The sequence below is a fragment of the Sarcophilus harrisii genome, chromosome 1 (assembly GCF_902635505.1).
Source record: "Sarcophilus harrisii chromosome 1, mSarHar1.11, whole genome shotgun sequence".
In the NCBI taxonomy this organism is placed as follows: domain Eukaryota; kingdom Metazoa; phylum Chordata; class Mammalia; order Dasyuromorphia; family Dasyuridae; genus Sarcophilus; species Sarcophilus harrisii.
Window position 1 is genome coordinate 70779414 of NC_045426.1, and position 27500 is coordinate 70806913.

The 27500-nt window shown below is 35.6% G+C and overlaps 1 protein-coding gene across 5 annotated transcripts in view; it reads left to right on the forward strand.

Moving 5' to 3' along the window:
• Positions 1-27500, forward strand: part of COBL (cordon-bleu WH2 repeat protein) — a 335540-nt gene that overhangs the window by 75645 nt on the left and 232395 nt on the right. For 4 of the 5 annotated variants that reach the window (XM_031957165.1, XM_031957173.1, XM_031957169.1 and 1 more), the window contains one exon: positions 26991-27197. In XM_031957165.1, coding sequence (XP_031813025.1) covers positions 26991-27197 — 207 coding nt within the window. Of the gene's footprint in view, positions 1-16744; positions 16935-26990; positions 27198-27500 lie in introns of those variants that run through there. The other variant, XM_031957166.1, reaches the window with a different exon arrangement.

A 27500-nucleotide genomic window follows, 5' to 3' on the forward strand; every position in this document is an offset into this window, starting at 1 on the left:
ATTAAGCAAAAATAGCAATACAGTGACTTCATCTGAAAGTTCATGAAGTATTCATGTAGCCTTGTCACCCCCTTCTCTCCAGATCCCCTTTCTGTTTTGTTTTCTCCTGTTGGATCTTTGAGAATAGGAACTGTTTTGTTTTCTTGTTTATGTAACCCTAGTCCTTAGAACAATTCCTGGGCCATAATAAATGCTTTATTTGGTTATCTATTTGTCTAGCTATCTATCCATCAGTAAATATACCAGTAGTACTTCTCAGAAACAATCTATTATTAATACAAACTATGGCAAAGGTATGGGTCTGGGCCAGAAAAGGGAAATGTCTGCTGTCCTAAAACAGCCAAGTGTCTTTCTGCCAACTGGCCATTATGAATCATAGTGAGGGAAACTTCAGTTGCCAAGACGTTTTGATTCTACAGTCACAATGTATCTCAATATCATTCCTCTCCGTACAGTCACCCCAATTATTATTGTACCTCAGTGAACTGTTGTGATAATTTCCATGTTATTCTCCGTCTTTTCCAGATTCTCTGTTGTCTAAACTATTCTCCACAAGCTGCCAAAATTATTTTCTTAATGCATGAGTCTAACCATATCATTTTATAGTCAAAGAACCTCAGTAATCTTCCTATTGTTCCTAAAGAAAAATGCAAATTTCTTAGGTTACCATTTAAAATTCTTAGTATTCTGGCTAGCCTTCTTTCTCTGATTGATTTCCTCTTTCTCTCACATAGTCTACATTCCTGCTAAATTGGTCTATTTACTGTCCCTTAACCTCCTCCCAACTAACTTTGTCTTTATTCTGTGACTCTCACCATGGAATGGTTACTGGTCTCCTTATCTTTGACCCAGGTTGTTCCCAAATGTTGCTTCCTCAACTTTTGCTCTGGGAAATCCTTCCTTTCTCCAAGGTCCTTCTACAAGAATTCATTCTAGGCTCCTGATTTTTAGTATTTTATCTTTTTCCAATTATCAAATATCCATCTGTTTGCTTTTATTTTCCCAGTAAAATGTAACCTCATTGAAGGCAGGGGTTATAAAAATTTGTAAAAGTATTTGGATTTTTTTGTATAGTATTATTCATATTCTTAGGTGCGTTTTTATTGCCTCTTAGGTTGGGAGTTACAATTGAGGAATAACTAATAAATTACATGCTAAATAAATAACTATACTTGGAGCAGAAATGAAGATCATTTCAACAAATATTTGTTTATTATATTTTATTATATACTTTCTAAGTGATAATAATGGGCTCTTCCCCTCATTTCTGCAGACCATTATTGATGAGGCTAAAGGGACTTTCCAGAGACTCATAAAGAGATACACAAAGACAGTACTTACCCCATCAGGTTCACAAATTACTACCTACAGCCCAAGGCAGCACACAATTAATGGGAAAGGATCAAACACAAAACTACTCTTGTTATGCCACAGTTCTCTTTAACTGTCCTGACTCAGTTTCCCTGCACTAGTTTCCCTTGTCTCAGTTTTGTTTACTGTTCTGTCTCAATCCCCTAAACTGTAAAACCCCCCCTCTGGTCCATTAAGACTGAGGACCATTTACTCCAATATAAATTGCAAATGTAAATATAAATTATATATATATATATATATAAATGCAAATATAAATTATAAATTGCTAGTACAAGCAAGATAAACAAGAGAGTAGACCTCCTGACTCTTTTCTGTCCTCAAGAATTTACAATATCCCTCTAAAATATTCCAAGATACCTCACTGACATCTTTATTTCTGTGTATTCAGACATCCTGTCTCTGGTTTTTAGGATTTATGGCCTCCCCTATCCTGACAGAAGTTTTGAGTCCCTTTCCCTCTTCTTTGTTTCTAAAAGGTATTTAAGGGTTTGAGATTCTCCCAATCATTGCTGGAGGCTGGAGGCTAGATTCTTTGAGATGACAGTCTCCTCCAGTCCTGGGACCAACATGGATCCCTTGGTCCCAGTATATCTTTATCTCTGTCTGACTGGATAATTTGAGATGAGAGTCCTGTCCAGTCAATTCTGCTCTCCAATTAATAAAATATTAAAAACTCTCTAATCTCTCTCCTGCTTCAGTTTCTCTGGCATTACACTCTGAATTGTAGTCATGGGGAAACCTTCTCGACCAAGTCTTAATTTGCTACTACTAAATAACACTGAAATAATTAGCCCTTCATGATGGATCTTGACAGCATTATTGGCTACCATTTAAAAATTACCAGTATTAGCCAAATGCTAATTATTCTCCTATATATGCCATTCCCCACTGGATCATTAAACCCTTTGTTGCTGATCACATGGTCTCCCCTCATCCGAATGTGGCTCACAGATACCCTAATCTTTCCATCATTAGATAGGGGCACAGTTTAATTGTTCATAAAAAACAGTGATGGAAGAGTTAACACATCTTTCAGTACTTAATTGACTCTGCTGTTGGTGGAGTTTAACCCATACTCTAAAGGAGAATCCATAGGGTGATCGATGTGGGGCTGCAGGGTCCCTTAGAGGTCTCCTTCAGCCTCCTCATTTTATAGAAGAGAAAACCAAGGAGCAGAAAGCATGGTCACAGGTACTGAGTGACAGTGCTAGGATTCAAGCCTAACTCCTCCTCTGACCCCCGTTCTACCTCCCTAACCACTTCACCATGTTGTCAGTATGAAGCAAACTTGCCTTGCATGCCTTTCAAAACATATTTCAGTCATTGAAGCACTAAAAGACCTCATTATAAGAGAGTATTATTAATACCATACTTCTGTGTAATGGACTTCAAGGACATGGATTTACAATAAAGCATACTCTAAATTAATTACCTGAAAAAGTGTGTTGGTTAAAAAGACATTCATTTACATAAGATAGTGTTGCTTGCATTTTATTTTACTTAGATTTTAAAAGAATATTCATAAATTTTAGTTGGTGAGTTACTGGATTTTCTTGATTCTTTTTCCCCCTAAAAACTACTCATTTAATTAGCACTGTGTCTGTAGATTATTTTAATGCTTTCAATTTGAAGAAAGCCTTTTGACTTTAGGAAAAAATTGTTCATTTCTTTGACCCTTTGGCCAGAATGGTTAATTTCATGATGCAAATTAACAATTATAAAAGACAATAGTGAAGTTACAGTAATATACTTTCTTAATAGCAGCTGTAACATCTCATCATTAAGAAGCTCTAATAGTTCAGCTATTGTATTCACGTTCAGAGTGTCTCTACATCATTTTTACTTGCCTTTGGTTCATTAACATCTTTAAGAGACCATAGAAAGTTAAATTATGTGTCTGAATAATGCCTGTAAAATATTTGTGATTGAATGCAAATGAACATATTTTAAGTACCAATTAAGAGACTGATTTAAAATGATGTAGACAAGAGCTGGCTATCAGCTTTCTGTTTTCATTTCTGTCAGGGAAAAGTTCAGAACTCATTAAAGAAAAAAAATCACATGGGTATTTGCACATTTTTGGGAAAAAAAACTTGTTCAGATACATATTTATATCTGTACTAGGCTGTGGATCAATCAACAAATATTTTATTTAAGACCTACTATGATCTAGACACTGTCCAGGGTCCTGGAATGCAAATGTAAAGAAAGGTAGGTTCAAAAATAAATAAATAAATAAACATCACCTTCTTTAAAAAAAAGAAAGAAAAGAAAAGAAAGGTAGGTTCTGTGCTTTAGGAAAATTATTTTGGCAGAGTAAGATTAGATCTTAATAGATAAGCTTTAAAATGTGTACATCTATGATAATATCAGATGATGGCTACACCCAAACTAATAACTACAACTTGTGTAAATCTCATGCTGGCTTCCTGTTGACACCTCTTGGTCTCCTTCCTCCCTGTACCATTGTTTCTGTTGTTATGGAGATTGCATATAAATTAAATTAAACTGTGGCCTTAGATAAAATCTTCAAGTGGAATTCAAGTCATAGATATTAAATTTGAGTATGGAATTTACTTTGTGGAGTGAAAATTTATAAAGGAGAGAGCAAAATATATATATATATATATATATATTTAATATCCCTTCTAGTATTCTTATAGTTTCCAAGGAATCCTTTGTTATTAATATAATGTTAATATATTACATTAATATAATTAAATTATATTAGTATCATTATTATAACTATATATGATATTAAAATATAAAGAACATTTTCTTATATAAAAAGCTCCTAAAACAACATAAACATTTTTCTCATATATCACATAGATCAGTGGCAGAAATAATGAAATTGTGTTCTGTTCATCAACTTGCTTGTCAGGTTTTAATATGAGCCTACACCCTTATTCAATGAAGTGACAACAGAAGAGGAATTTTTTTTTTGGACTGGAAAATATTTTAACTATGCTGAAACTTACTTGCTTTGATTAGTTTTAGAATAGATCATTGGGAATCTAGTTGCTATGGTACAGTTTTCTGTGACACAAAAATATAACCCATTTGAAAACTGAGACATCTTTCACTATATTAAAGTAGGAGTAGATTGAGAAGAATGCCTTGCAGGTAGTGGGTGTTTGTTAAATAATGAATGAGTAGGTTTGTGAGTAACTACAAAGTGCCACTTTTGGAAGTTACACACTAGAGCAGTTTAGTTACTAGAAGCCAGTGTGGCGTATTGGAAAGAATAGAGGGGCCACTTCCTTCTCCAAATTATTTTACAGATGAGGAATTTGAGGGAAGCAGGATTAAGTGACTTGTCCAAGATCATATAACTAGTAAGTGTCTATGGCTAAATTTGAACTCGGGAAGTGAAACTTTCTTAATTTTAGTCCCAGCACTATATCTGCTGATCCAGCTATTTCCCATTGATGATAAGAGATTCTGATTATAATCTTACTAGAAGAGACTCAGATTATAATTTTGGCTCTTCCATTAACTACAAGGGACCCAAGTAACAATCTTGGCTATGCCTTTAACTGAGAGAGAGTCTAGTTATAATCCTAATTCTTCTATTAATTACAAGAGACTCCAATTATAATCCTGTTTTCACTATTAACTAGCTGCACAATCTTAGGTGAGTCATTTTACCTCCAAGGGCTCCATTTCTTCATTTGTAAAAAGAGAAATCATACAAGATGGATCTTGGTTGCTCTTACATTGCTGACATTCAAGTTACTTATTGAAATGAGGAAGATCTCCTAGAAGAACATCTAGCATAGAAAGTAACCTCACCATCTTGATTATTTTCAAAATAGTGGATAAAGAAGTAACAGGAAATCTTAAATTTTTCTTTTCTCCCTAGAAAAGGAAAAAAGTAATAACAGTAACAACAATAGTATTTTATAGTGTTTTTTATGTTTGCAAAGTGCTTTACAAATATCATTTATCCTTATAACAACTCTGGGTTAAAATTATGTAGTAATGTATATATTTGTATGTTAAATTGAGTTATACACCTTGTATTTTAAGTTATAGAAAACCCTCTGAATGCATAATTGAACTCTTCACAGTTTGGTGTTATCTGGTTGCTAACCTTAATGCAGTTACAGTAGCTACAGTAACTATAATAATAATTATTTGCTCCTATAGTCCTGTTATGACCTAAAAGGTCCTATATTAGATTTATTAATTAGAATTGAGTCTTTGTAGCCATTAGTTTGAACTGTGGTTACTTCTTTCTTACCAATGAACAAATATGTGCAAAACACCTCTCAAAGACAAAGCCTTATATTAAGAGCAAGGAAGGAAGGAAGGAAGGAAGGAAGGAAAGTGGAAAGAGAGAGATGGAGGGAGAGAATGAGAGAGGGAAGAGAGGTGGAAGGAAAGAATAAAGAAAGAAAAGAAAGGGGAAGAGGGAAAAGGAAAAAAGAAAAGAGGGAGGGAGGGAGGGAAAGATGTATTAAGTGCCTTTTATGTGCCAAGCACTGTTCTAAGTGCTTTATAAATATTATCTCATTTGCTCCTTACAATAACTCTGAGAGGTGGGTGCTATTATTATTCCCATTTTACAGTTGGGGAAACTGAGGTACTGAATGGGTTAATGACTTACCCAGTGTCACATAACAGTAAGGATCTGAGTCCAGATTTGAACTTTGGTCTTCCTAATTTCAAATCTAGTGCTCTATCTACTGTGCTACCTAGGAACAATATTTTAGGATCCCACAACTTAAGATATAACAAGACTGGCCTTGAATTACAGAATATACATAATAGTTTCTTCACCTATCCACATATCCAATGCCTTCTTATGTAAGTGGGGGTTTTGCATATTTTTCAGTCAGTATTAAACACCACAGACCCTTTTTTAAGACTACTGCATTAAAAAGTTAAAGATTGTCATGGAAGAAATTCTTGAGACTTAAAATGCTCACATGATTCTTTGCTGCCTTCTTTTCTATTTTAAAAGTTATTACCCCCTCTAAGCATGTTTTTACACCTTTTGATAACTCAGAGCTAGTGTTTATATGGAGCTTTAAGGTTTGTAAAATGTCTTACAAATATTTTCTCATTTTATCTTCATGGCAACCTGGAAGGTACATACCATTGTCATTCCCATTTTATAGTTGAGAGAATGAGACAGGAGATTAACTGGCTTGTCCAATATCACACAGGAAAGACGGATTTGAAATACTGAAGCCATGTTGCCTAAAATAAAGTATTTTGAGCAGCATTAACAATATGTCAGCAGCGCTGAGGTAAAAGGAAAATGTTTAACCTAAATTCATGAAAACCATTTTTTTGGCTATTTAAATTTTTCATGATTTGGCATGGCCTAACTTTATTATTCAATGGCAAATCAAATTGGATATCTCTGTTTTATCTCTTTTAGTTTATAATATCCTTGAGGGCAGCAACTGTCTTTTTACATTTTTGTATCATTTGTTCATTCCACAAGCTAATGTAAGAAGCTTATAGTTTTAGAGTTAGAAGAACCTTAGAAGCCATTCTGTCAACATTATTTACAAGTGTGAAATCCATGCCAAGAGAACTTCAATAGTTTTTACCCTTGTTCATAAAACTAGTAAATATCTGAAAGAAGATTTTAATCGGGTCTGACTGTTTCTGAGCCTAGCATTCCATATGCCGCATTTTAACTATGTTTATACCAGCATTATATTGGGGAGAAACATCATATAGACAGATAAGTGATTATAAATTATTAACCAAGTAAATAAAATTTAATTGGGACATAGAACATGAATCGCTGGAGTTAAGAACAGGCTGGGTATTGGAGGTGGCAGTTAAAGTCTTGTTGTAAAGCCCAAAAGGATGAGGTGATGGTAAGGAGAGTGAGAAAGCAAGACAGCCTGTGCAAAGTTAGCCTTGCCTAACACAGTGCCTTTAACATAAGTGGGGGTATACTAAATTATAAGTTATTGAAATAATGACTGTGGACTATTGTAATCAGAATCTGGAAAATATTATTATTTATTTATGTTGTAAAATGCCTGTTTTATACGTACATATAATTCTATATTGTCCAAAAGGGATTCCTCCTCCCCCCCAAAAAAATACTTGACTAATAAAGGAACCCAAGCTGGGATTATGCTCCAATTGGCCAGCCTGAGATGAAAAGAAGTTATGTAATAGAGATTGCCTCTGAAAGATATGAATATATTCATATTCATATTGGAGGGATAGAAATGATTGTGTCAGTAGCAAGGTAGCATTACCCAGAAACAGCAGGCAAGCTCAGCAGGTAGACTAGATTTGTACAGACCATAGACAGGGTGCTTACTGTGCTTTTTTCCAGCCCTTTTTGTTATATTTTGGAACTATCAGGGATGGCATGATAAAGTTTGTCAGTGACATATTATTCTGCTCATTGATTTGGGCTTCCTTGGATTTTCTGACCCCTTTGGCTTGTTTCCAAGGCTTTGCTTCTCGGCTCCTGTAGATGAAATCCAGTGTAAATCATTTAGCCTGCACACCTCAGCTATTGTTTCTGTTATCTCCACCAGTGTGAAGATTTTATTCTCTGTCCTTTTTTAAACTTTTGGCTTTTTATATTGGACTGCTTTCATTTCAAACACTTCTAAAGCCATTGTCCCGCAAAAACTCCACTCATTTAGAGTCTCGCTCTCGCTCTCCTCTCTCTCTCTCTCTCTCTCTCTCTGCTTGTCTTCCCTTTCTCTACCCCACCCCCACCTCCTTTCCTTCCTCATCCTGCAGAGCTGGTTCTGATTCATTTACTTACAGAAACTGTAAGTGAAAACTATAATCCTGGGCCCAACTATATAAGCAAGGTGCAGTCCCATATAAGGGCTAAAACTTTGCGTGGGTCCTTTATTAAAGAGTCGAGGTCTACAGGTCAGAATTCATTTAAGTTTTAGCAGAAATTTTATGTGCCCATGAATTTAGAATTTCTGAAGCTAACAGGCTTCTAGGAGCCTGACCTATTTGAAGTCATTCATGAAATTCCTAATAAGTCAAGTTTCCTGCTTTCACAGATATAGAAGCCAACTATTAGCTTAAAATCTAATTATAGATGCAAAAATATAGTTGATAGACATTTATCATGTAAAGTATAAAATTCTGTTACATGTCTGATAAAAGAGAGTACAGTACATTTATTGCCCCCATTGTAAGTACTTAAAAAAATGCTTATCAAGTCCTTTCAGCAAGCCTTTATTAAGCACCTAGACTTTAGCAAAAATTGTGCCAAGTATTGGGTTTATTTTTTTAAAAAAGGATAAAAACAACTCCTGTCCTTATGAAGTGTACATTCTGATGGAGGATACAACATATAAATAATGAGGTATATATAATATAATACAAAATAATGAGATATATACAAGAGATATACAGAATAGGTTAAGTAATCTGAGCAGTCATAAAGAAAATCAGGTTCTTGAAAAGGTAGAGATGAACAGAACAACCCAAGCAAGAGTGCCAGCCAGCTAATACAAAGGCCCATTGCAGGAGAGGGGTATTGTTGAGAAGTATGAGGTAAGATCCTTAGCTAAGGTCATGGGGTGCCCAGGGAGTCTTGAGGAGAGACAAGAAGATATAGAACAGAACAATTGCTGTGGGAGGTAGTGCAGCCAATCAGTAATGCGAAGGGCAATGGAATGTTTGCTTTACTCCAGTTGAGATTAGATAATGCAAATATGCACGTGGACTCCATGTGATTTTATGATTTCTTCCAATTCTATTCAGTACTATGTGGATAGGATTGAAGAAGGAAGATGGTTGTGTAATCCAGTTTGGAGTCTGTCAAGACACGATCAATCTGGTGAAGCAATAGAATTATGGGTGGAAGGTAGGTGTGGAGATAAGCTGATTTACCATAGGGTTGAGATGGTAAAGTGAAATGAGGGTTGGAGAGTGTAGTCCAGAGATATGAAGCAAATTTCCCACAATGTCCTCAAGTGCTGCCTGAACCAGATTAAAATGTATTTAGGAAATATTTAACAAAATAAACAAGAATACAGTAAAACAGATATTATTACATTTTAATATTGAGTCAATATGAAATCCATCAGGATATTTACATAAATATATATGTGTGTATATACATATATATAAAAATAATATTAAGGAGCTCTGCTTTCTATTTTAAATTTATCACCACTGGTGTAGTCTATGCAAAGGTGAAGACCTAGGAAAGAATCAGAGGGAAGAGGGGGATGGGAGATATGATGAGAACAAATGATAGGGGTCAAAAGGCATAAGGGAAAAGAGAATGGTAGAAGATTATGATCAGGTAAAGGAGTAATAGAGTTCATCAGTATGAAAGTAAAATACTTACAGATGATGTAAAAAGAGGATGTTGACCTTTTCTGTGGGTAGCTTTAAGAGGCTTTCAGAATGACACTGGAGTTAAGAAATAAGTGATAGGGGTGTCTGGTGGTATCCTCAATAGTAAGGAAGAAGTTCTAAAAACGTTTAGATTTAGGAGTACGGGGAAGGGATATAAGGCAATCTTTGATACAGATCCTAACCCATCCATGTAAGTATATGCTATGCAACTCTCTTTTATAGTGGAAAAAAGTGTGTGGGTGAGTGGAGAGAAGGAGGCTTTTACTTATTTATTCTTGAATGTAAAGCCTTTCCACTGAATTGTATTTGGAGAAGTTCTAAAGTGACTAGAGAGCCCACTCAAGGGCACAATGTATAAAGTGCTAGGCTTGGAATTAGAAAAACTTAGATCAAATCCTGCTTCACCTATTAGCAGTGTGACCCTGTACGAAACACTTTATGGGTATGTACCTTAGTTTCCTCATTTGAAAAGAGTGATAAATAATAGCACCTAGCTTTCAGATTTGTTGTAAAGTCCAAGGTGAGACAGCATATATAAAATTCTCTGTAAATATTTTAGTTTTAGAAATATATGTTATACTTTATATATATATATATATATAAGTTATATAATTATGTATATAATAAATACTTATACATGTGTATGTTATATATATGGGGTATATGTGTGTACAAAGATATATATACACACACACTCATTCACATACCTATTATGATAAATGATGTGGGAAAGAAGATGTGAAAGCACTGAACAGGATAGGGATTTTTTTCTTCTGTAGCTATTTTAGGTGCCTGGGTCCTTGTTAGGTTATGCTGGGTCAGCCATTGGAAGCTGATACTGGGAAGTTGGATGAAGTGCGGAATTGTAATAGGTGGATGGGGGATGTGATTATGTTGGAGAAAAGCCCTTCCTTTGTTCTCAGTGTTAGGATGAAGCAAGAACTATCTTTCCACTCTTTAACTGATTAGGAACCCCGTGGAATCATACTACCATCTCCACTTTAAAGAACTATATAGTCCTTCCCTGAAATGTAACTTTTTTGAAGGTAGAAACTCTTATAATTTTGTCTTCTATTCCCAGTGCCTAGCACAATGCTTAGTATATAACAGATGAAGTTAGAATGCTTGTTGCTTTGCAATTGCAATCAGCGTCAGGAGGCAATTTCTATTTAATGACTGAAAAAATATGCCATATTTGTCACCTCACTCTTTACAGTTATCTTGTTTCCTTATCCGCAAATGTAAAATAATATATGTGAAAATATTTTCTATACAGTGAAGTGCAGGGCAATTATTATTTGCCAGAATATGGGGAATAATCTGCTCTTGGCAAGTTCATTTTTGCATGATAATAATAACTAGCATTTATATAGCACCTGCCATGCTAAGTGCTTTACAAATATCTCATTTCATCCTCATAACAACCCCAAGAAGTAGATGCTCTTATTATTCCCATTTTAAAGTTAAAAAAAAAAAAAAAACTAAGACAAACAGAGGTTAGGTTACTTGACCAAGAATACATAGTTAGTATCTGAGGGCTGGATTGAACTCAGATCTTTTTGATTTTAGACCCAAGGCTTTATCCACTGCACCATCTCTATGACCAATGTATTTTTCTCTACAAAGTCAAGGTAGATTACTGGTACTTGGGGATATATACAAAGTAATTCTTGTGATTCATTCCATAGACCTCCCGTTAAAAAAAAGTCTTTTTCTGGCTGCAGCAAGCAAGCCTATCCCATAGCTTGCATTCTTGCACTCAAGGAGAAAGAATTGGATGGAAAGACCCAAACAATGGAGGGAGGGGAGGTGGGCTTATCATAAAAAATATTCCATCTACAATTCAGTCTCTCAACTCGAGGGCTATAACAGGATTGTTGTTGTTGTTGTTGTTGTTGTTGTTGTTGTTGTTGTTGTTGTTGTTGTTGTTGTTGTTGCTGCTGCTGCTGCTGCTGCTGCTGCTGCTGCTGCTGCTGCTGCTGCTGCTGCTGTTGCTGTTGCTGTTGTTGTTGTTTGGCTTTGTTTTCAAAGAGACTCATGACATTCAGTGAATTATATTTAAGTGAGGAAGAGTTCTACAAAGTCACCTGCCTCACTTACCCCTCCAGAGCCATCTGGGTCCAGAGGCCAGATATGGATCAGGGTACCTAGAGATGGCCCTGGATGCAGTGGAAGACTTTGGTCTTTTTAAGCTAAGGTCTTCAGTAGATCTCAGCTTGAATAAGGCTGCGCCCATTAAGACTAGGCAGCAATTGAGGCATTTGGAATACCAAGGCTCAAGTTTCCATGATCCCTTTGGGAAACTCAATCCCTATTTTGAGAACCGCCAGACTAAGAAGGTTGAGTGTCACATTTTCAGCAGAGTAGTTAAATGTGCCCCTTGCTTCTTGGCAGTGTTCACATAATCTCCTTATTTTGAAATAAACCAACTTTTTCCACTAGATTTCTCTGCTGGCTTTGTCATTTTTTCAGTATTTGAAACTTCACCATTGTGCCAGCCTCAAGTACAGGAAGAAATACTGTGGGGGATGGGGAGAGGAAAAAATGAATTTTTTTTTCTTATTGCACTCATGTTTATGTGTATATATGTGTGTATACACATATTTATGCACACACACATCATAGTTAAAAGAGGGGACAACGATATATATCCTTAAAATTATTATAATTGATTTTTCCTCTGCATCTACAAGTAATTTGGATATGGGATTTATTTTTTAAACAGTTTATAGATCATTGTAAAGAACTTCATTGTTTATCTGAAAAGTAATTACTAAAATGAAGTTTTTCTAATGTTTACATCAATTGTTTTAATATATTGATTCCCCCTTTCTCAGAAACTATGAGAAGAAGGGAGTTGAGGATGGGGGTTGCTGGCTAGGTATTTGCTGGAAGAGGAGAGGGGAGAGAAGCTGGATTAATTTTCCTGAGAAACTTTCAAGGTTGTGTTCAGTTCAATCAGTTACTGATTATAGTAGAAACTGGCTCATCAGATTTCACTGCTTTTCAGTTATTTACAATAGTAATAAAACCTTGAATGGAATTGTTGTGGGTATTTTTTTTATCTGTTAGAAGTAGTAATGCATTTCAGAGCTGAACAATCTTAGTTTAGCTATTGTTCTGTGGTTTTAATTTTGGAATCTCTATTGGCTTTGGGCAGCCTATCCTTTCACACTTTATTAGAAGGAGACGGCATTCATACTCCCTTTCCTATCCTTCTTGTGTAGCAGATTTACTCATCCTGGTCATTTCCCTCTGTCTGTCTAAAGATGATGTCTTAATTCCCCTCTTGGAGGTGACCACAAACCTTTTCTGTTTCATCATCTGTCACTGACAATCATAGAGAGTGAAAATCATGCCCTTCACAGCTTTTTAAACTATATAATGTTATTGATGCCTTTTTATCTTTTTATCATAGTCATTTGGGTGGAGGGAGAAATTTTCTCTCTTTATTCTGAACTCTGCCTGGTAAAGAACAATCACAAACATTTGAGACAATGATAGTACTTAATAATATCTGCCTGTTTTTGTCTGCTAATTCCTTTGCCTCTGCCAGGCACACCATAAATCTAGTGCTGGAGGGAACTTTAGAATCAGAAAAAAAAAGGCATATTTTAATCATCTTTTTTCAAATGACCTTCACTGTTTTTTTTCCAATTGTTTTAGTTAAGATTATTGTGAATGCTTGCCACTTTGTATCAGTTCATATGGCTCTTCCCCTGTTTTTCTGAACTCCTTATTTTAGTTATTATTTTTCATCCACAATAAGATTCCATTAATTCATATGCCAGAGTTTTTTTGTTATTCTCCCCCTCCCCCCCCCAACCATTTTGCAACTGATAGGTTTCTAATTGATTTCCATTTCTTTGCTATCCCTGACAATTCCCGACAAATTATGAATATTTTGATATCTACTACAGTAAGAACACCTCATGTTTTTTAAGCTAAATCCTAAGCTAAGCAGCTCTCTTTTCCTTATTTTGTTAGAGAAATCACATTAATTCAGATCCAAAGTATTTATTAAATACCTAGTGTAATAATAATATTCTTATAGTTATGTTCTAGGCACTTTAAAATATTTTTTAAAAATAAAATTTACTTGTTCCTTGTACAGTCCTGAGAGAAGTACTATTATTATCTCCATTTTACAGTTGAAGAAACTGAAGCAAACAGAAGTTTAATGACTTGCCCAGGTTCATACAACTAGTAAGTGTGTAAAGTGAATTCAGTTCTTCCTGACTTCAGGCCTCCCTCTTTATCCTCTGCACCAACTATCTGTCTCTACTGTCCTAGAGAGATCCCCATAGGTACGCCTATTCATGAGTTTACAGTCAAAAAGAGGGAAGGATATATACACAAATAACTGATGTGATATTTTAATATATTATGATAATTGCAATAGAACAATTGTTTTAGTTTTGTATAGATTCAATGGTTTTTATAGTTCTGCCAGAGTAGGGCAGACCACAGGACTTGAGAAGTAAAGAATAATTCCCAACAATGATTCAATACTGTTGACCTCACCATTTATTATTACCTCATTGTCCCAGGGATAGAGAAGTCTACTAGACATCATTGCTTGGTATTGAGTCAGCTGGAAGGTTTTATTTTTGTAGAATCTGGTAGCTTGAAGTGTAAGGCATCTGGAAACCTTTAAGACTTACTGACCATTTACACATGATTGTAAAAAATAGTGATCTGTCTGATGACATTGTTTAGTAGAGTTAATAGACCTACATTGGATTGAAAATGCACATGGCCTAACAGCTTGGAAAAACATATTGCCAAATGGATACTGACAGTGAGAGAACTTCATCTTGTCTGTGAACTCTTTTTTTTTTTTTTCTTTTGGGGAAGAAAAATACTCCCATTAGAGAGAAGCGCTAAATCACATCAGAGATGGCAAGAACATAAAATAATAGGAAGCCAGATTGTAGATATAAGTTATTCTGAAGGATATCATTTATATATCTTAAAATGAGAAAGATGTTGTGTATTACAGTGTTGCCTAGTCTTAAAGAGACAGGAAGATTTGAACTTCCTGTCTGCCTCTGACACGTTAGGTATGGGACCTTGAACAGGTTCAATGTAACAAGCAGCTCTTTGGGACTGTGTAAGTTATAGGTGAGCTGCAAATTTGCATTGATAGTGAGAGTTTACAAAGCATGTTGTAAATGTTCTATGTTGATAAAATTAATCATTCAACATTAAGTGCCTACTATGTTATAGGCACTGTACTAAGTACTGGGAATATGAAAAGAAACCTCAAGCTCCCCAAATCATAAAATTATTAGCCAGACCCACTGAAGGAAGAGCATTTTCCACTTTGCAAAAAAAAAAAAAAAAATCATCTTGGATAAAATTACTTCCCTATAGAAACAATTCAACATTGACATTTGACAAATTCAAATTTAACTAGCATTTATTAAGTGCCTGGTAATGACTAGGGATATAGAAACAAAAACAAAACCACCTTCCGGAACTCACCAAATACAGCTGACATGGATTCTTCTCTTTTTGCAAAATCAGAATCAGAGATAAGAGCTAGAAAGGTAACTTTGAGAACAACTATTCCAATGGTTCTTGTGTCATGGACCCCGTTGGTGGTCTGAGGAAACCTAAGAGCCCCATCTCACAAAATTATTTTTAATTGCAGAAAATAAATATATAGGCTTATAAAAGAAACCTAATTGGTTGTATTGAATTGTATTGAAATACAATTATCACAATATTTTATTAAAAGTACATGTTCTCAGTGAAGAACTATGACCTAATCCACCTCCTCTCAAGGATACTGAAACCCATGAGAAAATGAATTTGACCAATGTTATCAGCTATTTAGTGGCTCTGTTCTTTGACCCTCTGGGATTTTTTTTAATCCACATTTAAAAGTCTGGAATATTGAATAAATGGAATAAGAAAAATATGTGTTCTAATCAACCCCCCCATGTATGTGTTTTTTCAACAAGGCAATTGATTTTATCCCAGATAATATCTAATCATTCTTAACATTCTTAGGCCTGTACATTTAAATAAAGGGATATCATTACAAATTAATAATGTCTATTTTTTTCTTTGCATAATCTGTTATTCTCCCAGCATTTATCTTCGATTTGCATTCCTTGTATTAATATGAGGCAAAAATTTGGATGCAAACATATTGGCTTTGGTGAATTCTTCTTGAAATGCTTCCCTTCCTTTCCCCACTTCCCCCCTCTCCCCTTCCTTTCCCACTTCCCCTCTTGTCTTCTTCCCTCCTTTCCTCTCTCCCTCTCCCCTCCTCCTTCCTTCTTTTCCCTTCTTTTTTTCATTTCCCCCTCCCTAAAAACCTTCCTTATCCCCATGTCCTCCTTTCTCCTTCTCTGTCCCCCTCTCCCCTCTTCTTTTTCCTTCCCCATTCCTCTCTTCCCCCCTCTTCCCTCCCTCCCTTACTTCCTCCCTTCCTCCTTTCCTCCCTTCATCCCTTCCTCTCTACCCCAGCCAAGAGAAGTAGATCAAAATTGAGATAAGTTTCTTTGCCAGCAATCCAAAGACTTTCATTGTTCTATTCCTTTTCAGACACAAGATCTTTCACTAAACTACCTTAATGATAGAAATAATAACAAAGCCAAGAAGTGCTATACAGTTTGCATAGTATTTATATTAAATCATCTCATTTGAGCCTTACAACAAGACTAGAATATAGATATTGCAGGAGTTACTATCCCTATTTTACTGATGGGGAAAATGTTTGTCAAATGATCTGCCCACAGTCCCACAACTGGGAAGTGTCAGAGGCAAGATTTGAACTCAAGGCTTCCTGCCTCCAGGTCTAGCATTCTTATCTAATCTCTTAACTGCTTCTCACTCTGGGTAAGGTCTACATGAAGTATACAGTCACTTAAGAAAACATTTAAGTTATTTTAGTTGCATAGCATAGTTTCTGCCATGAGATTAGGACTGGTTGAGTTGCATCAGATTGCACCTTTATTAATAAATAACTAAGCTTGATCTGGCCAAAGGGCTTTGGCTTGTTCTCACTGCCTGCTTCATCCTTGAGTTCTTAATCTGGTGGAGGACAAGGAACTATTTATTCTTTACTTCAGCAACTTGGCTTCCACTTGCAATGCTATAGGGAAACAGCTTGTTTTTTTCCTCCTGGAGGAGCTGAATCTCAGGGCTACAGGAAAGCACGGCCGGGAAATAAGAGGCAGCTTTGGGACTTGGGAAAACATTGCCAGGTGATTGGTGAACCAGTAAGTTTTCTCATCATCTCCATTTCATTCCATTTGATAAGACTGTTCAAACTTGACCATATTAACACTTGTTTCAGGAAAGAGATATTCCTTTAGGTAATATCCAGCAAAGTGGTGACTCTTGTTTTTATCTGATACTGGGGCATGAATGCATTTGTGCTTGGGTATAGTATAGGTGTAGAGAGGCAAATTATCCACACTTCCGTGGTTCTTAACTAATTTTATCAGTGCTTAGATAATAGCTGAAGGATTCAGCTTTTTATCTATTCTGTTGTTTCTTGTGTGAATACAGATCTGATGGCTAACAAACCATTCCGGAATACTAGTACTTGGTTTAGAATTTTGTTGATTGTTAAAAGTCTATTGTTACATGATTGTTATGACTTTGAGAAATATCTCAAAAAGGTCTTTTCTAGTTTTGTTTTAAAGTTGATTTTAAAAGACAGCATTTTAAATGTAAAACTCTAGTATGGGAAGTATTTTTAAAATTGTTTTAACTGAATCTTTATCTGCCTTGAGATTCTGCATGGCCTTCTGGTTCAGCAAGTGTTCTGCCACTCCCTTTTTATTTGTTCTGTGAGAGGCACAAAAGGTTTTAAAAGCCAAACAGTGAGTAGCAGGTAATTAGTCTGGAAAGATGGATTATGAAGGCATCCAAATGCCAAAGTCTGAAGTTGATTCCTAGAGACGCTAGGGAGTCGTGGCAGTTTCATGAGCAAGGGAATGATATGGTCACAGCCACACTTGAGGAATATCAACTGCCTGGTTTTGAAGCAACACACCAGAAATAGAATAAACCCTAGATTTAGCATCAGAGGACTGACTTCAAATTCTGAAGTCTGCCTAGACGTCTAGCCTTCTGTGACATGCATAGTGTCAGGCAACTTTCTTCCTTTATAAAAGAAGGGAGTTATACCAGATGATGTCCAAGTCTTTTTTCCAGCTGTAAATCTTATACTTGGTGGCTTGAAATAGGCTCTTGCTTTTAAAGTAGGAGCAGAGTCTCAACACATATAGAGGTAGAGCCAGTCCCAGTTTTGACAGGTGACAAGTTCGATTCTATTCATGACAGCTGATCATCAGGGTTATCAACTCCTGACTTCAGAGATATTTTCATTCCAAACCAAAGAACAACCCTGAATTAATTAAACTGTCTCTCTATCTCCTCTGTCAGTCTCTGTCTCGCTCTCTCTCTCTCCCTCTGTCTCTCTATCCTGTTCTCCCACTCTCTTTCCCTCCTCCCCCACCCCATCTGCCTACCGCCTTAGAACGCTTTTGCTCTCTGCTTTAGACTGACATAATGGTGCTTCCCCAAGGGTTTATTGTCTCTTTTGCATTTATACTATATTTCAGGTCACCCACTAATGCTTTTATCTGGCCAGATTAGGCACATTCATGACAGTGCCTTGGCTGAGGGTTACTCCAGACAGAAAGAAAGATGTGGAGAATAGATACAGAATTTTTGTTCCAACTGCTAGTTCTGTTGCCAAACATCCAGATAGGGCAGAATTTAATTAAACACACACACACACTTCATAGTCTATCTTATTATAGATCTCCAAAATAGGGTATTCTTCTACTTCGGTTTTAGTTTAATATATTTAACAAAAGAAGGGACTAACCCTAGTTCCCATTACTTTAGTTTGATTCTATTCCCATTCTTTCTGTATTTGTGTTAATGAAAAACAAGTTGCATCTGTAGATTTCATTCAATTGGAGTTAGTTATTCAGATTGTATCCACCCTTCCTTCATTGTTTCCAGACCCATTATTTTATCATTTCTTCACAAGATCTATTTTCCAATTCATCATCTTTTTTTGGCCATTCTTAGTTGCCAAGTTTTCTGGGCTAAAGTCCTCAAGGCAGATTTTTTTCCTGTATTTTGATGTCATTCCTGCAATATTCTAAAACATTAATTAAATCTTCATATATGCCTGCCACCATCCTGAATGTTGCTTTTGTAATTCTATCAGCAAAACATTCTCAAGTGGAGTCAAGTACTTATTGGCATTGTAATAGGAATTGTGTAGAATAGGAAGAAGTATAAAGAGATGGTCCTTTGTCATCAAGGAGCTGTTTCTCTAGCTTTTTTGTCTTTAGCTGGAGATAGGATTTTATGGAAAGTAGGCTATGCACAGAGAGACAGATGCTCAACTTTATCCAGAGCACCCAAGGAGAGAGAATGAGTGGTAGAGTAACTTAGATTTATTTATTTATTTTAATTTAATATTTATTTTCCCCAATTACATGTAAAAACAATTTTCAACATTCATTTTAAAAATTGAGTTCCAAAGTCTTTCCCTCTCTATTCCCCTTCATTAAGAATGCAAGCAATTTGAAATAGGTTATACACATGTAATCATGCAAAGCATTGCCATATTAGTTCTGTCATAAAGGAAAACAAATCAAAATAAAACCCAAGAAAATTAAAGAAAGTTAAAAAGTGTACCTTGATCTGTATTGATATTTTGCCAGTTCTTTCTCTGAGGATGGATAGCATTTTTTATGAAAAGTTCTTCAGAGTTCTCTTAAATCATTGTGATGTTTAGAATATCTAAGTCATTCACAGTTGATTATTGTACAATATTGCTGCTACTATGTACAGTGTTCTCCTTTCACTTTACATCAGTTCATGTAAGTCTCTTCAGGTTTTTTCAGTAACTGATATTTAAAAGAGATACTATGTGACTAGATTAAGCACACGTATTATAATAGTAGTAAAAACAATTTTGAGGTGATGGCTAGACTAATTCCCATTGAGTATGAGGATTAAAACAAAGACGTCTGCACTGTGATTTGGAGGCATTAGATATATACTGACCGTAGCACAATAGAAAGAGCCTTTGATTCTGTCTTGATATCTCATCCCCTTGCTTTTTATAATTAACCACCCAACCTCTCTCTTAATATCATCCTCTGAACCTTGAAGAAAGTAATTCTAGAATAAGCACATGAACATCCTAGAAGTCTATAGTGCTGATCTCAGGAAGTCCTACTTTCACACATAATGCTAATGAGTCACTTCTTAGTCCTTTGGCAGATCTGTAAGATTGTTGCTACTCTGTAGTCTTGTAAAGTGAATAGGGATTGCAACAGTTAAGTCAAGAAGATCTTAGTTCAAATTCTGCCTCAGAGACATAATACCTGTATGACCCTGACCAAGTCATTTAACTTAGTCAGCCTCAGTTCCTCATCTGTAAAATGAAATTAATAGAATCTACTTGTCATGAGCATCAAATGAGATACCAAAGATAAAGTACTTTACAAACCTTAACACACTATATAAATGCTAGCTATTTTTACCATCATCATTATTAGTGCATTTCTTATGTCAATGAAATCACAGGTCCAGCTCAGCCTATTTTTAGGTAGTGATTAATTCTGCATTTCAAAAATCTATTAAAGGTACTGCCTCAATTGATACAACTATCTATCAAAAGTTGAACAGAATAGCTCTTTATATGCCGTTTTTTTTATTAGTTATCCTGACATGCCTTTTAGCCATCTTTTTAAAGGTGGATAGATCAAATCTTTCGATACAATGATGAGGAAACATGGCAATGTATTTCCATAGTTTATTATTCTCCCAATGCCTCTATTGTTTATAAACTTAGGATTTTCAGAATGAATTCTTTTTAGTCCCACTCGTTAGTGCCAGGGGTACTAGGATGGGATGTCACATGTATTCAGACCTAGTTGGCCATATACTCTTCCTAATATAACTCAGAAGCAAAAGAAAATTTTGGAGTTCAGAAGTAGAGTTGATTCTTTCATGTTCTTAATTTATAATCACCTCCTAATTCTCAGGAGAACATTTCTAAGTAACACTATCTAAAAGAGAAGTCTTTGGCCTTTTCTGGGTCAGGGACCCCTTTGGCATTCTGCTAAAAGCTTCTTGAGCCCTTATATGAATATTTCCTTTTTAATTCAGTATTGAAGGGAATGCTGAATTTCAATTAAATATTAGTGAAAATAAAAATGTGATTTCCACCATTTAGCCTCACAGATCTGAAATCTATCCCTAGATCTTTCTATATTTCCCAGCTAAATCTAAAAGTAAGTAGGCAGGGCTGTTTGTGAATGGTTATGTGAAAAGCTTCTTTCCTGAGCTCCTGGTTCCTGAACTCAGTCAACAAACATTTTTAAGTACCTATGTGCTAAGCACTGTGCTAGATACAGCTGGGGATACAAAGAAAAGAAAGGAAATATCTCTTGGAAAAAAACAACAGAGAACATTGGATACAACTGTTGAGTTCCTTCCAGGTGTCCCAGGAACTGAAGACTCCACTCTCAGACTAGGTTGCTGGTTATCCCCAATCAGGAGTATGGTCTTCTTTTATTCTGAATGATTTTGAAAAACTCTTTTCCCAAAACTCCAGTAAGGGCTTAATATAGCACTATTGTTGAGTTGATAAATAAGCCTACCAAAACTGGTGGCTCAATAAAGATAATCGTAATAAAAAGTTGATGTTCCTTGGAACTGGAAGCATTTTATTCTGATCATTATTCCCATGTGCTGTCCGGAGGGTTTGTGGCAATGCTGGCTTCCAGTGAGAGGATCACAATGATTCTGAGCAGCCAGGATGAGTTTCATTTTTTAGAAGAGCAACATAAAGCAGGCAGGGTGTGGAAAGGTTTCTTATAAATTTTTGCTTAAGCAATTATTGTCTCTGATCTTTTGTGCCAAAGGAAGATGGGGATTAAAACATCTTAGACAAGGAGGAATCTTGAACTCCCCATAAATTCTCAGGTCGTTCCATTGATTTATATTTCCTAAGTGGACTGGTGTTGATTGCATCCATGATTTTTAGGGTGTGCCTTCCTTTCCTTATAAGGAAATAACACAAGATTTTTAAGTTCCCACAGATGATAGTACTTAAGTACACATGTTATTGTTTTGACCTGTGGGTTTGGAGCATGGATGCAAACCAATGATGTACTCAGACTGTCATAAAGCATTTTCAGGGGTTAGCACAGAGTTGTTGTTCAGTTATATCTGACTTTTCATGACCCCATTTTGGGGTTTTCTTGGCAAAGATACTAGAGTAGTTAGCCATTTCCTTGGGCGCTTAACATTTATTGACTGGCTTTCATTTGGATTGTAGTTATGTCTAGACAATATCAAACTTCCTGATATTTGGAATTATGGATCTTTTTCAGCTAACCATAAGGTATTGTCTACTTTGTGCATGTATATACATGTATTACACACATTATGCTTATCTCATTTTATGTTTTTCTTAGTATATTAAACATAGCAAACATAACAGTGAACTTAAAAAAAAAAAAAACTAGGCTTTGGTGAAAACTTGACTTGGAAATGTTGAGGTTCTGTTGACCATAGTGTAAATTGTCTCCTTGTAGAATAATGAATATAATGGTGGACTTAGGAAGACTTGAGTTTGATCCATTTGAAAACAGGCTGACAGCTTAAGTGTTTATTTAATAAGTGATGGGAGATTCAAACAGGTATACTTCTATCCCCTGCACTTATCTCAGATTGTTTGGATCAAAAGTGATAAGTGATGTAATTTGTTCTTTGTTGTGGAAAGGGACCATGACACCACAAAAGTGATATCATGACTTGCAAGTGTATTGGGATTAAGTGAGGCAGAACTGCAATTTCCTACTTTATTCCCTCCTCCAGAACCATCTGGATCTAGTGGTGAGATACAGAGCAGGATGCCTGGAAATGGCCCTGTTAGCAGTGGAAGGTCTTGACCTTTTTTAGCTAAAATCTTTCCCAGATCTCAATATGTCTGAGGCAATGTCTATTCAGTGATTAAGGCTGGGTAAGAAATGAGACAAAGAATAGCTTCTTTTACCTAATCCAAACTAAAAACTGGGAGAGAGGGAAAGTACTTTGTAAAACTGAAAGAGCTACATCAATGGTAGCTATTATTAAAGTGCAAACTCACACATAAATATGTAATTAATATATAGACCAGCTTTTCCACTTAGACATATGTGACAGTTTAAGTAACATTCCCAGCATTTTAGATTGGTGACATGAAGCAGCAGAAATATTTTTATTTTATAAATAACCTTTAGGAGTGACATATCCAGATTTTTTTAAACCTGTTGGGAATAGTGAATATACCATTTGACTCTCCAGTGATTCATGCCCTATCATAGCAACCTGGACATGCTTAAGCAGCTTTTTATGTTTAATTTTTGGGTGTGTATAGGCAGGAAAGAACTTTCTTATTAGCTCTTTCTCTGTCTCACCAGCAAATTACAGATAGGTTCATAGTCATCTCTCAGAAAGAACCCAGTTAGGGCTTGAAAGATTATATTAAGAATTGCATCTCATAAAATGGGCATTAATGCCATCCCTTTGCTGTCTCTGCTCACAAACTTTTTAATCCTAACTCAACAATAAAAAAAATTCACTTAAGTTGTCAAAAAATGAATCTCTCAGTGCAAAGCCAGCAGCATTTTATTTAACAAATGTATCATCTTAATTAGCAAGAATCTAACATACTATTTTTTTTTTGCAATTAAATCATGCAACCAATGTCTTCATTCCATAATTCCTTCAATTTCCTTAATACATTGAACCAGAAAACAGTTTACCCCTTGAATGTTGAATGTAAACTAAGTAATTTGAAAAAATGGAGAGAAAAACAATGGGGTTCTGAAATATCCCTGCCCTAAGTAGGTAATGGATTAATCACTGTTGTTTATTGAATCCCAATAATTTGCCCAGTTCTTAGGAGTTCAATAAATTATGTGAATCCAGTGAATAGATCTGGATTTAGAAAGACTTCAGCTGTGATGTAAAGAGAGGCACTAACTAGTTGAATGACTTTGGGCAAGTCAATTAAATTCTCCAAGCTTTGGTTTTCTAATCTAGTGAATGAGAATAATAGTACTTGCATTATAAAACTTACATAATTATTGGGAGATTTAAATTAAATGATAAATTTAAAATACTGGATGTTAGCATAGTGGGAAGATAATGAAATTCTACTATGAAGGCAGAAGGAAATGCTTGCAGCTACTATCTAGGGAGAATACTTGGTTTTTCCACTACAGAGGCCCCATACATATTTAGATAGTGAGTGCCCATGTTGGGTTAACCTATACACATCAGTATGGATGTAGAATGACAAAACTAAGGGAAGCAGACAAAGGAATAAATGAATCATCCCGGAATTAAGGAAGCACTTTCATAAGGGAAATATTGTGGGCTCTTAATGAGTGAGATATGTATGTGAGCAAAATTGTGGGAATCTTCCCTAAAGGGAACCAACAGACTGTGTCCTACACATATATACAAATCTTGTGTATCAAAGGGAATTGATAGCAAACTTTTATTGAATGCCTGCTCTGTTCCAGGCAGTGTTCTAGCAGTGGGGATAAAAAAGACAAAAGGGAGACAGGTTCGGCCCACATGAAAAAAAAGTGTATGTATATATGCATACATACATATATGTGTGTGTATAATGTATATGAGCCATAAAAAATAATATATATTTTATATATGACATAGTTCAAATAGCATATATTAAATGTCTAATGAGCAGGATACATAAGTAAACGCTGCCCAAGGAGGGTTTCAGATTTTGGAAAATGAGTTGACCCTTAAGTATCACAAGAAGAATTTCCTTAATATATTGTTTCACCAAGTCCTCCTTGGAAAGACTTCATTTGAAGGATAAGATTTAGAGAGAATACACAAAATGCTCCATGAAGAGATGATATGGAACTGAAGCTGAGAGGAGATGGGGTGCTCTGTGTAGTTCTGCCTAGTCAAATCCAAGGGAGCTAATGGGGTTTCTAAAAGGGAAAAAAGAGAAGGCTGAGGACAAAATCTTTGAGGATTTATTGATAGAAAAAAATCACATTTGCAAAGTGGAATTTTAACAAGGCTGATTGGGTGTGTCAAATTAATTAGAGAGCATAAGGGGTAGCAGTATATAAGGAGTAGGGGAAAGTATAAGAATAAATTGAACTAAAGTGGTAAGAAGTGATGGAAACAGAATGGAAAAGAAATGGTGGATGAGAGATTTTGAGAAAAATATCGACAGGAGTTAAGTAATTTGGGGATTCTATAGGAAGAAGAGAGTTGCCACTATAGAACTTAAAAGAACTTTATACAAAATAGGCACTCAATAAATATTTATTGACTGAATCAATTTCTAACAAATATTTACTTATTTGTGAGTCTGCTATGGGCAATGTAATTCAGCATTTTTCTGAGCTGCAAGCCCCCACACCCAATTGTTATGCATATATTTAGAGAGTGAATAATTATCCTTATTATAGCTTGTATACTGTATGATCAAGATGGCATTAGAAGCTTTATAAAAATACTTTAATGTGAAATATGAATTATTTTGGAGGTGTTTCTGTTATTTATTTTTTATTCTTACTTTTAGCAGATTAAGAAAAAGAACACGAGTCTCTATTCTTAGTCCTGATGGTTAAGTAATTAATTATATGACTGAGTTAACTCATTTTTTGAATTTTAGTTTAAGCTGAAAGAGACTTTAGAAGTCATCTAGTTGAGTCTTCCCCCTAATTTTATATAGGGGGAAAATAACACAGAAGGATAGGGATTAAGTGATTTGGGGATCACACAGGTACTTAAGTAGTTGACTTTGGGCCTCTGTTAAGAGCTACCCCATTTTATAGTTAAGAAAACAAACATGGAAGTTGTCACCACAGTATGAAGTAATAAATAAGCAAACATTTTTGAAGTAGTTTTTTTTTTAAGTTCTTGAAAATCATTTGCATAATTCGTTGAGAATTTTTTTTAATGCATGGTACAGTAGCAAGGAAATGCTCATCTGGGATTCAGGCAATTTAGATTCTGCTTTTGGTTTCCCTGATATTTTTCATCATGACCTAAGAAGTGTAACTTTATCTTCTTGTGAACCTCAGTTTCCTCCTCTGAACCAGAGAGGTTTAAAGTAGCTGATCTAATAAGCTCTTCTGACTGGGAGAACATTTGTTTGGCATTTTGCAGGGGAGTGATTTATGCTTCAAGCACCAATTGAATTAGATTTTTGAATTCCCTTCTCTGAGATTCTGTGAGTCCTCGACAGGATTAGTAAATTGCTCCTAACAAAAGTCTTCTCACCTATTAAACCATCTGAAATGACCGAGGGGATGGTTTCAGAGAAAGCTGGGAAGACTTATATGAACCAATGTAGAACAAAATTAGAAGAACTAGAATAATTTATACAGTAACAATAATATCATAAAGACAAATTCTGAAGATGGAATTAAGGTTTATGAATATGTTTTCTTTTTTATTTTTTTATTATAATAACTTTTTATTGACAGAACCCATGCCAGGGTAATTTTTTATAACATTATCCCTTGCACTCACTTCTGTTCCGATTTTTCCCCTCCCTCCCTCCACCCCCCTCCTCCAGATGGCAAGCAGTCCTATATATGTTAAATATGTTACAGTATATCCTAGATACAATATATGTGTGCAGAACTGAACAGTTCTCTTGTTGCACAGGGAGAATTGGATTCAGAAGGTAAAATAACCCAAGAAGAAAAACAAAAATGCAAACAGTTTACATTCATTTCCCAGTGTTCTTTCTTTGGGTGTAGCTGCTTCTGTCCATCTTTGATCATTGAAACTGAGTTAGGTCTCTTTGTCAAAGAAATCCAATTCCATCAGAATACATCTTCATACAGTATCGTTATTGAAGTATATAATGATCTCCTGGTTCTGCTCATTTCACTTAATATCAGTTCATGTAAATCTCTCCAAGCCTCTCTGTATTCATCCTGCTGGTCATTTCTTACAGAACAATAATATTCCATAACATTCATATACCACAATTTACCCAACCATTCTCCAATTAATGGGCATCCATTCATTTTCCAGTTTCTAGCCACTACAAGCAGGGCTGCCACAAAAATTTTGGCACATAAAGGTCCCTTTCCCTTCTTTAGTATCTCCTTGGGGTATAAGCCCAATAGTAGCACTGCTGGGTCAAAGGGTATATGAATATATGTTTTCAAGAAAAATAGGTTATAACTGGAGAAAAATAATATTGCTGAACATTTGTGTTGTCTTCTATTTTCTAGGAGGAAGATGAAAGCTCGGGCTCCTCCTCCTCCTGGAAAGCCATCTACAACTCCAAACATCCACAGTGATCAGAAACCAAACAGGGACTTGGGAATCATCCCACAGCAGAACCTCGTCAACATGAAAGAAAACCTGAGGAGCAGCATGGTGGATGTCACTGTGGTTTTACCCAATGGATTGGAAATTAAAAGTGCTATAAATGGGAGGTGAGAGTTTGTCCTTCCTTGAATTTTTTGATGGGGCATAAGAAAATGATGTAACAAGGTCAGCAACGTCTGATTGGTTAGCCCAGCTGCATTCTGCATCCAGGAGGGCTTCAGGTGATCAGTTCTTTTCTGGAATAGATCTAGGTTATTTGTCTTTTCCATGTGTCATTATAGATTAGAATAAAGATTAGTTCCTGCTTTTAGACAAGTGTAGGGTCAATATTTCCAATAGGAACCTAATTTGCCAACTCTAAACTTACAAACATAATGCTCAGCAATCAAAACCCAGTCCACTCTATTGTT